The sequence below is a fragment of the Ctenocephalides felis genome, unplaced genomic scaffold (genome assembly GCF_003426905.1).
Source record: "Ctenocephalides felis isolate EL2017-DRISC unplaced genomic scaffold, ASM342690v1 CF-g0.4_SCAFFOLD_03573, whole genome shotgun sequence".
Taxonomy (NCBI): Eukaryota; Metazoa; Arthropoda; class Insecta; order Siphonaptera; family Pulicidae; genus Ctenocephalides; species Ctenocephalides felis.
The window spans coordinates 10,677,776-10,690,275 of NW_020539727.1; the positions used below are offsets into that span (position 1 = coordinate 10,677,776).

General features: G+C 27.9%; 1 protein-coding gene across 1 annotated transcript; it reads right to left on the reverse strand.

Moving 5' to 3' along the window:
• Positions 1–4,589: 4,589 nt before the first annotated feature.
• Positions 4,590–8,533, reverse strand: LOC113389141 (protein claret segregational-like; the record flags this gene model as incomplete). The annotated part of the gene is made up of 4 exons (XM_026626191.1): positions 8,308–8,533; positions 5,972–7,268; positions 4,951–5,462; positions 4,590–4,793 (listed from the first exon to the last, which is right to left on the reverse strand). Coding segments are annotated over exons 1-4 (2,154 nt in total), but the record flags the coding sequence as incomplete, so codon positions are not given.
• Positions 8,534–12,500: the final 3,967 nt, after the last annotated feature.

Sequence of the window (12,500 nt, forward strand, 5' to 3'; positions counted from 1 at the left end):
TTATTTATCAAATATACATCGAATATTATTTTTAATATTTTACAAGTAACTAAAATTAAATATTCACTCTCCTTGCCTTTTTATCAGCAAACTGATTTATTAAGTCATTTATAGCTGATGTTGTTTTTAGTTTTTCTAATGTTTCTGCCTCTATGGACAATAGAGACAGGTCTGATAGACGTTCCTGTTTTATTGATGTTCTGAGATAATTTTGGATTAATTTTAATTTTGAAAAACTCGTTTCAGCAGTTGCGGTTGTAACTGGAAGGGTCAAGAATAAAATGCAAGCTGTTATTACATCCGGAAAACTGGATGCAATTCTATTGGATTTTATTAATAATAATTCAGCGAGTTCCTTAATGGAATGAATATTTTAGATTTCTGATTTTAAGCATGCTTTTAGACCTATCAATTGATCGCAAAGATTACCTGATAGATCTTTGCAGTATTTTGTCGTCAGTTTTCCGGAAGCAATTATTTCTTCATTTGATGAGTTTCATGAGTTTTTCCGGTTGCAATATTCTGAACATACTATTTACGTCACAAAGGTTTTGAAACCTTTGTTTTGTTATTAGTTATTTGTTTTAGTTTAGTTTTTGTTATTATTTGTTGTTAGTTAATAGTACACGTTTACTTTAAAATATGATCTAGGGTCTAGAATTCTCTCGTCTTGTGATTACTCATCGAAAAATCGCTTTGTTATCTTCCGCCTCTTGTTTTTAAAAATTGTTTATATATTCCAATTCTTTGCTAAATCCTTAGTATTCCTTAACAAAATAATGAATTAATTTTCATGCCTCAATTCGTGCAGACTCTTTAAAAGATTTCCTAATAGTATGCTAGTTTGTTGTAAGACATTACTCACATCCTGTAGAGCTTTCGAAATTGGATTAATAATTAGAAACAATAAAGAAAAAAATGTTACGAGCACTAAAAAATCATAGGTTTCTAAAAGTTAATTAAATTCTTACATTCTTCACGTTCATCTTTTTTTTTAGAAATTAAATTTAATTTATACAGAGTTTTTACTATTAATAAATAGTTTTTGCTTATTGCTAATAAGGCGTCGTTCCTTGAAGACCATCTGGTAGGGCATACCCTTTTAAGTGTAACTAAATATTCCTCGGAAGAATCTTGATTTAGCATTGACCAGCGTTGTATGCTATTGCCAAAAAAAGTGTATATTTTTTCGATTTAAGAAATTTTTGGCACTTTCTTTATGACTTCATCTATTTTCTGTTTAATTTTTCGTTTCATAGCTCCGCTGGCGTAATCTCTTTTCTTTTCACTCATTGTTTTCTTTAAATCACCACTAACACTTTTCCACAAATCACCACTAAATCAAAACACTAGTGGTTTGTATTGTAATACAAAATAATTCACAATCAACTGAAATATGTAAATAACCCCCGCTGTCTTTCAATGTAAAAAACCTTCGACTAACTCTGGCAATTATCATATGATTGTATTTTTTCTAACGTCTTCATTTCTGTACCAAATGTGCATTTAAAATTAATTTTAATATTACATCTTATATATAATATTAGACTGAAGTCTAAAGTTTTACACCCAGCGAGATCAATATACTCAGGACTAACAATATCTTATATATAAAAATGGAGCTCTCTTTCAAATGTCCGAATAAAACTCGAAAACGGCTGAATCGATTTGGCCAGTCTTAGTCTTGAAAAATTCGTGCCAATCCAGAGAAAGTCGAAAAGGTGAGAAATTATTTCAAATCCGCGTAGAAACTTTACATTTTTAATTTGAAAATTTTTGTAGAAGCGTAATTTAAATAAAACAATGGACGGTGGCAATTTCGTGAAAAGTCAAACGCTTTTGACAGATGATGTTCAATTACGTTTAATAGGATGTTTTACGCGAATATTATTTATTTATGATAAATTTGTAGTAAGTAGTTTTATTTATATACAAAACTTTTTTGATATGTTAATATGAAAATGCACTTTTTGGCATATTTTTCTCAAACACGGTGCTCTGAAAGATCTCATTTGTATAATTATATACTCATTGGTATTTATAAAACATTTTCTAGGTTATATTATTTTTTATTTATATTATTTAAATTCAGAACCTAAATTTGGTATCGATCAAATGGACATTTTGTCGAATAACATTTTTCCAGTTATGATTTCCCAGAATTTATCGCAGAATAGATAGTAGTATATGAAGGTCCGGGATTAAAAAGGTCCACCACCGATGTGCCAAAAATCAGTAAAGTTAAGCATTGTTTAACAACAATATTTGAAAGTAGAGGAAAAAAGATGTATAGCCAGCTACAACGTTGATTTGAAAACGATAATTTTTGAAATAGGGAGATAAACGGTAATCTTTGAAAATCCATAATAAAAGTATTTTCTTCCGTTAGTAGTTTTAGCATTAGTTAAAAATGTAATTATTTTGTAAAATACCTTTAAAATTATAATAAGGCCACCTGCCCGCTACAAGTTACCCCGCATATAGAATAAAAAGGTCTAGATAACAAATTTTTGAAAGACATCAAAAAAGCACATTTCTACAATAATGAAGTAGAAGTCAGTTTACTGAACGTAGTCAGATAATTGTTCGTTTGGTATGTGTTATTTGTTGTGATATAATTGTTATGGTTTTCACAATATAGTTTATATTTGCTCAAAGTCAAATTGGACCTTTGTGTCTCGCCCTGCTCTACATATATACTTTTTATTAAATTTACTTGAATTCATCGAATGTTACTTGAAACTTTTCAAAAAGCAGGTCAAAAAAGAAATACTTAATTCATTTTCTATCTCTCCTCTCTCCTCGCAGAAATTTGAAAATTTTGTATAAGCTCAGTTGTATTACTTACAATTAAACGCAAAATCCTGAATCAAAAAAGAATCTGAAAAACTTGAAACGTAATCAATAAGTCGAAAGACCAAAAATGACTTGGATTGGATTATACCATGTTTTCTATAGAAAGAGTATAAAACTTGCAGTTTGATTGTATTGACAAAATATAGACAAACTAATGGGGTTTATTGTTTTTATAATACCTCATTGTATACAGCATTCAAACAACACATCCTTATGCACTTAAAGTATTAATATTTTTGATTCTCTAGAAATGGTTTAGAATACACCTTATTTAGCAAAACAACGTTTGCCGGGTCAGCTAGTTGTATATAAATATTTTGAAAATTTTGTATATTTATGTTCAGAAATGGAAACAAGACATTTCACTTGGATCACTTATTTTTATTATGCAATAAGTATCTTAGACAATATGAGGATATAATATATCCATAAGTATATATATAAAAAAAAATCTGAGACAAAAAATGCCAATGAACTTAATGTATGCCACAATTGAAAAGAAATGAATATTTCTAAATCTGTCTAAATTTCTAAATATGTATGTTTAAACAATTTTAAATATAATGATTTTATCAATTGTAATAACAATATTTGTTGCTGAAATATTCTAATTACATCCAGATGAGAAGTTAAAGTATACTAATGCATCTTTATGGGCAATGTCCATATTTATTAAATTTTTCTTCAATCTATTGAATAAAATTTAATAAATATGAACATCTTCATAAATGCTCAGAGAGTTATATATTGCAACCATTTACTATCAGACAAGTTTGATATATCAATGTGTATTTTAACAATTGTTAATTACGCTGTTTATTATAAGTTATCTAATAAATAAAAATAGGCCTGGTTTTCCTTCCTGACAATATAACTCCCAAACGCACGAACCGATTTCGACGATTTTGCATTCGCTGGAAAGGTCTCGGGCACCGTGAAGTTTATAGCAAAAAAAAATTGAAGAAAAAACCCAGAAAAACAGAAAAATCGTTTTTCATATGCAGAGTCATCTCTGATACTTAGCATGTACTACAAACTAATATTTTTTGTTTGACTTCTACTCATTGTTCTCTGCTCAGTTAATTTCATGTGACAAACCGGCATTGTGTTTACTGTGAAATTGTGCAAAAAATGTAAAAAAATAAGTTATTCGTTTCCTAACATTTCAATTTTAAACCATCAAATCAATCACGTGTATGGTGCAAATTTTTATTCAATTTCAACAGCAGACAATTTTTTTCTTCATCTTTTAATCACCAAACAAAATGTTACATAAAATGAAACCATCTGGTGGTGAAATGGAGTTAGCCCGGTTTGCTAGTTATATATTATTAAAATTTGTATTCTGTCAATGCGAGAATGATAAGTTTTATTTGAGGTATTTTAAAATGAAGTTTTTCTTCATGCATTTATTATATTGAACAGATTTCACAAAATTACATTTTGTGAAAACTTTATTCCAATAAAACTTTGAAAAATATGATTAAAAAATGTTCTATATTGACTAAGTAAAATATACTTATATAATTATACATTTACTATAATTTTAAATTTATCAAATATTAGTATAATTATAATACACACATATATATGTGTTTCTCTACGTTTTGTTATTGGGTATAAAATATAAATATAAAATAATTATAAAAATTATAAATACTCATATATATATATATATATATATATATATATATATATACATATTTCTATTTTGGCAATTTCGATTTATTTTTATTTGCCTTCAATGTTTTCACTTGATTTACTTGTGATGCAAACCTTAATGAATTTATGGATTCCGAATAATTGGCAGATAAAGGATTTACATTCACAAACATCAATGTTTTCGAATTGCCACCCAGTGATGGCATGAGCAAGTATGTCAATTTTGAGCTTCGATATGGTATATGAGCCTGTTTCTGTTGTAGTGATAATATGACCTACAAAAATAAATAGTTTTGAGTAGTACATGAAATTATTATGTATAGTTAAATATAGTAAATATATATAATATATATTGAAGCAAGTAAATTAAATTTGCAATATATAAAAAAATAAACACTAATATTTGATCAAGTAACACTTTCAAACTATTACCTTTCCAAGTTGTGCTAAAGATTTATTAATGTTCTTGGTCTCATCCATTCTTACTGAAGTCTTTGGACTCTCTGATCCTGCTAGATCAACCAAATTGAGAACACCAGTGAAGCTTTGACCGTTTACTGCATTCGATGATGATATAATGATCTTTGAAACAGAATGAGATCTTGAAGATCTTTCATTGGAATCTGTTTGTGCAGTTGCTCTATTGTGTTGAGCTTTTTTCAAAAGATTTGTTAATTCACTTTGGTTTTCAACAGTTATCTCAGTCAAATTTGTAACATAAACAATATTTTTTTCTTGGGAATTAACAAGACGTATATCCAGATCTCTGCTGGACAGATCAAGTAGGTCATGAATTTGTTCATTGTAGATCTCTAAAAATGATGTGCTAATTTTAAAGGACCATCCTAAGCATTTGAGATCAGCAATTTTTCTAAATATAAATGCGATGCATCTTGGAATTAAGCCCATATTGATTTCAGAGCCCTCCATTGTATATGTTTTACCTATAAAAATAAAATAAATTTTAGATTCAGTTAATTACATTGAATATACAATAATTTTATTACTATTGTAGTATTTATTATATAGTGGTACAATTAAATGCAAGTTTTACTTTTGACTTCACTTTCATGAAACATACTAAAGTTAATTTATAAAACTCAATGATTGCATTGCATTGATATCTTTGACATAATAAGATAGATTTACATATTGCATTTCTTGTAATTAATAATTAAAGAAAAAAATCCGCACATGTTTCTCACAGGTCTTGAAGAGATTAAAAACCTGTTACTTGTGATTAATTTTACGTAAAGATGGGTCGAGTCCATTATTTATAAGAAGAGTTTTAATCTGTGCCATTTATGAAATGTTGCAAATAAATGTACTGTCTTCAAAAACTATTTTTATTATTTTTTTCACTTTTTAGGAAACAAATAAATGTATTTTCAAACACTTCAGATTTTTAAATCAGTGGCATTATTTCTTTATTTAAATAAATATTAATATTTACCACTGCCTGTTTGTCCATATGCAAAAATACAAACATTGTATCCATCTATGGCCGATTGTACAAGCGATTCAACCTCACTGAATACTTCCTCTTGAGATGAAACTGGTGGAAACACTTTATCAAATGAAAATTCATGTTTCACAAGCTTAGAATTTCCAGAGGCTACCGATGTAGATTTGTCTAAGTTGCTTTTCATAACATCAAGTGAATACTCATCGGGATAATTCCAAAGGCATTGTTCTTGCTCATTTTCTAAAGGAAGTGTAGGCCTGATTCGACAAAATACTCTGATATTTCCCTTTAGCTCTAAAATGGTGTTGTGCAAAACTTTTCTGTGATCATAAGACTGTTGAAGAGATTCTTGAAACTCTTTATTAGCTTTCTCAACTTTGACTATGGTACTATTAAGCTCATCCACAGTGTTTTTGAGGAGTTTATTTTCATTTACTGATATTGTCCATTTATCAATGAATTCATTTTTCTGGTTTTCTGTTAAATTCAACCGTTCACAGATTGTTTTATGAGTATTTTCAAGCTGATTATAATGATTTTTCAAACTATCATATTCAGTGCTCACTGTGGAAAATTTCAAATTTAAATCAGCATGATCTTTGCTTAATATATTATTAGATTGTTGTAAAATTTCATGTTGTGATGTAATAGTAGCTAAACTACTAGAAAGCATTAAACTTTTAGTTTCTAATGTTTTCAGTGTATTTTCCTGGTCCACATAATTTTTATGTAAAACATTGTGCTGTTCTGATAAATCATTATATTTATTTTTAAAATCATCTCGTTCTGATGTTACAGAAGCTAAATCAGCAGATAATGTTGAATTTTCACTTTCCAATATGTCTAATCTATTTTCTTTGTCAGTATAATTTTGTTTTAAAACATTGTGTTTATCTAATAGATCATTATATTTACTTTTATAATCTTCTAACTGTGCTGTTAGAGAAGCTAAATCACCACATAACTGTGAATTTTGACTTTCCAATATTTCGAATCTATTTTCTTTGTCAGTATAATTTCCTTTCAGTTCATTATGTTTATCAAGCAAATCATTATATCTTCCTTTATAATCATAAGAAGCAATTTTAACTTTGGCTTGCTTGGAAGCTGGTGGACCCAATGATGAAGAAATTGTTCCTGAAGCAGCTGGTCGTTTTACAGCCACAAATGCTTTATTCTGTTTCGATATGAATTGTTTTGATGGCACACCTACTGTTCCAACAGCAAAAGATTTACTTCTTATAATTTCTTGTTTTTGCAATTTGGTATCATCTTTATTCATTCCCTGTACAATAAAGCAAAATTAATAAAATTCTAAATTGATCCATATTGATTTTGAAGAATTTAGATAAAATTACTATGTTAATAGTATAAATTTTTATGTTTTTACTTTGATGATTAATATTACGCTATATAACAACAATTATTAAGCATAAATAAAATATACATTATGATCTTCATATGAAAGAATTTATTTGAAACTTTTTATGTAAATCCTTTCATATCAAACTTGCAAAATAATACTTTGAAATTTAATAATCAGTTTGAAAATATAGGAACTGAATACAGTTTTTACTTACTTTATTTTGTTCTTATAACTATCTAATAAATAATCAATTAACATTCGAAAAAAACTAGGTAAGATGAGGTTTTAAGAAACTGTGCAAAAAAATATAGTTTTAGAAAACAATTATCTTTGCTAAATAAGGTTTAATAAAATTTAAACAACAGCACAACAATTTTCATTTAATTGGATTCATATTTTAAATATTACTGGCAGTAATAATTTAGTAAAATACAGTTACAAAGCTTCCACGATTCATTACTAATATATTTAGACTACAAGCTAAAATTTTTAAATGAGGTTATTTTTTATGAAAATTTGCATTCAATAAATATGATATTAATCGCTGCAGAAATACAAGATAAACATATATTCTGAGTTTACACTTGAATTATTTTCATTGAAATGATCTATATAATAGATCTATTATCGATTGTTTCAGTGATTTTAACTCCAACTGCTAACAAATACAGCAAACTATGTATTGCCCCCTGCCCCCATAAGTTACAATAAACCACATCGAGGTAAGTTTATCAAAGTGATTTGACACATAAAACATTAACAGAAGATCATTGGTTAGTGGAATGTTTTTTTTATTTTCTTGCAACTGCTTTTACTAACCAAGAAATATTAGTACTACTATGCTTCCATATTTTTAGCAATTATTACCTATTTCCACTTTTTGAAATCTATAAAATTTCTAGAAAATCTAGCTCTAAAGGTAGCACTAATTTAGTAAATATGTCATATGAATACTTACTGCTCGTTGGCTTTCCACATTTCGAATTGTAGCTAAATTATTAGCAGCATTTTGTCCTAAAGGTACAGATGTATTTGCTACAAGTCTTGGTATAGTTCTTTTAGCACCAAAATTTATTTTAGGTATTTTGCTGTCAACCATGGTTGTAAATAAAATAAAATTACACAAAAGTTTATATATAAAACAACTTTTCCTTTATAAAGTACGTTACTTATTATGAAAGTTTTGATTAGATGCCGTTTAAGACCATAGATTGTTTATCTCTCTGAATATAGAGTAGAGTCTGCATAGAATTTTGCAAAAGTGCAAGACACACAGGGAATTCTAATCGACGCCATTTTAAGTTTTAAATGAATGTGCATTTCTTTATTTAACTTTTATTAAAAGAAATGTATAATGATATGAAATTACAGGAGAATATATAAAACATTTATTCAAAAATCATATTTTAATTAGATCAGCAGAAAGTTGGTTAGTGAGTAAAAGACTTACATTAACAGAGTCAATTTTTTTTTCTTCCAAAAGCAATTATTTTGTCAAAACAAGCAGAAAGTTTTCTAAATCATTAAAATCGGATGCTTATTTCTCTCAAAAATTGCCATTTTTTGCACATTTAGCTCGGTATCTCCGAAACGCCTGGACCTGCTTTTGCCAAAAACTAATCACCACTTCTCCCCTTCATTACAAATTGAATGTTTTTAGACCATTCAAATCGGATGTTCCGTTCACTCAGATTCTCGATCTTTATTTTCTGCACTCTTTGCTCTGTATCTTCGGATACGGCTCTTTGCTCCGTATCTTCGGAACGGCTAGATCTGTCTTTGCCAAAAACTAATCAGCACATCTCCCTATCAATAGGAATCAAATGTTTTTTAAACCATTCAAATCGGTTGATCCGTGCGCCCAAAAACGTGACTGGAAATTTGTATCCATACATACATACACACACACATCCATTTTTTCTAAGGTATGTCAAAATGTTCAGAAACCTTCAAAACGTCGAGAAATGTAAAAATTTTCAATTTCGATTTTTGGCCCATTACAATAACTTACCCTACGGGAAGTTAATAAATACATGATTATAAATAAGGAAAATGTAATGTCTACATTATTATTGCCGAAAAGCAGCAGAGATGCGCCAAAAATTAAAATAATATACAATGCAAATAATATAACATGCACATGTCAAGTGATGCAGTCTGCGCATGTGTCTGACGCGCACGGCGAATCGTGTTCTCAACGTGCGAGTGGTTTGCTTTTGCTTGCAATAATTTTGTCTGCGCACTTTGCGAACAGATTCGGCGTACGAATTTGTGCAATGGAGCGAGCCATAAGTGATTGCGCTCAAACATATTCAATTTGCAGTCGTTTTGCCTTACTATACTAAGTCACAATACAAAAAAAAATACTTATTTAAAAAAATATTTAGAAGTTTCATTGTGTCAAAAATTCATATGTTTGGCATTGGGTACGGAAGATTTACTCAATGGAGCGCTTTCGGTCTGAACTGTTTTTGACTGTTTTCCAATTCGTTTGGAATTTTGGATTTAGGTTCATCTTACTCTTAAGTTCAGAAGTGAAAACAATTTAGACTCCTTTGCCACTTCCCGGGGGATTACATTTATTTTCAGTGGTGTAATTTTACTTTTTTCAAAATAACGTTGGGTATCGATAAAAGAACTAATTATAAGAGAAAAATGTTTAACAATGTTTTTCAAAAAAGCAAATACTTTTCAAGTTGAAAATTTGTTTTTTTGCGTTTTTCATCGTTTTTTTGCTAATAATCTCAAAAATTTATATATACATTTTAACGAAAATCATGTAATAAATAAAATTATATTAATTAAAATCTTAATAAATCGCTTTTTTATAGTGTTCTAGGAATAATATTAATATTAGATATGAAAATGGGTTTTATAGTGCTTAAAATAAGCTTTAAAATGAGTACTTCTGCGTGTAAAATGAGTAAACTATCATGCAAATAAAAGACGCATACAATGTTTTTTTCATTTAAATCAAATAGTTTGAGTGCTATTTCCACCAAAATTAAAAATAATCGTATTCCATCTAAAATTAACTTGGTTTAAGAGATCTTGATGGATTCTAGAAAATACCACAACTTTAGTACAAACGATTTTCAAAAAACTCATGATTTCATGAAAAAAAAAACATTAAAAAAACAACCAATTTCAATTCATCTCATTATAGTATATCTCTGAAAGAATACGTATAAAAGTATATATATATATATATATATATATATATATATATATATATATATATTCGAGAATTATTATTGTTTATTATTTTTCCATTACACAAATATTGATAGAGGTATTAATTAAGAAGTGCGCGGCTGTCCAACCAGAGGTCTTTCGAGCCCTTTAACCCTTCGCCGTTTCACAATAAGAGAAGTTACGGTAAAATTTATGATAGAGAAAGTTTTTGCTCATTTAACCACCTTTAAAATAGTGTATTACAAGTTCTGATAAAATCAGAATTAAAAGAGTAATAATCCAATTAATGCGGTGGATGATGACGGAGTGCAAATTGATTTCACTTCTGAACTTAAGATAAAGATTAGCCTATTTCCAAAATATCAAGTAAATTGGAGCATAGTAAAAAAAATTCACAGAGCACACGCTTTTTTCCTCTCCATTCACTGCAATAATTTTGTTGATCGTAGGTTGAATAGAGCACATGTGAACAGGATTTGACAAATTAATTCACTTCAAATATGAACTTAAGTAATAATGTATATTGAATTATTAGTGAGAAAAATGTAATTTAAATATTTAAATACTAAAAGCCAGTTAAAAAATGGTACAAAATTATAAAAATTATAGGCAACATTACAATATATTGAAGTAATTATTTTGGGTAAAACATCCAAGATGATATTGCACCTTTACCGCGCATGCTATATATTATATTTTTTTCTGAATTTGTTATACTTTTGAAAAGATTTGAATTTTCAACACATATATTTATGCTATGACAATAAATACATCACAAAAACCAATAATGATTATTTTTAAAAAAACGTAGATGTGGGTACAAGACAACGTCTGTCGGGTCATCTAGTATATTTATATAATAAATACATATTAAAGTAACTTTCGTTTTCTTGATTATTACACTATCAATACCTACAATATTATATATATATTTTTTTAAATATTAAGATTACTGCGCAAATTTGAATTAACTGATTTCAATCCCTTGACTTCATTTTATTCGAATCTAATTCAATAAATCAGTTTACTTTCTGTGTCTAACAAAATCATCTAAATCAAAATAACTCGAATATGATTTTAGATCTCTATCAAATTAAATTAAAAAGGCTTATTGTATTTAAATATAATCAAAATAATTTATAAACTTATATTGTTTATTTAGTTAATTTTCTATAAACCAGGTGCATTTTTTTTATCTATGCTAGGTGTCAGTGACATTTTGCCTTATTGCAAGATGCGTGACCTTCCCAATCATGTACATAATCGACAAAATAAATATGAATTCAGATTTAGCTATTTAGATAATATTTTCAACGGTTTATTTCGAATATAAAGTTTTTACATTAACTAGAAATTAATCAATCCTATTTTCAATTAATATATTTTGAACAAACTTATAATTGAAATTAGCAAGTCAGATTTTCTGTTCGGCAAATTCTTTGTTCGGCAAGTTAATTCAATAATAATGTTTTATATTGAATAATGTCTTTATAAAGTTATTTAATATATATTATTAGCAGGGGCTATTTGTTAAAAATAGTTGGTACGGTACTTTGTTTTGATTAAATTGCTAAAATTATTTCAAGTATTTTTTATGATAATGTTTATTTATGAACTTCTCGTAGGGTAAGTTATAATAATCATAAAAAATAAGAAAAAAAGGAATTTCATATATCTTCACGTTTCAAAACTTTCTGAATATTTTGGCGTACATTAAAAGTAACGGATTTCTCTGTATGTGTATAAAATGCATATTTGCATGTATATATGTGCAGATACAATATTTCATCGACGATTTCGAGAACACAGATCAACCGATTTGTATGATTAAAATAACATTCGATTTATATTCATAAGAAGACTTACTGATTAGTTTATGGCTAAAAAAAATCTAGTCGTTTCGAAAATACGGGATAAAAAGTGCCAAAAATTGTAATACTGTTTTTGAGATAACGG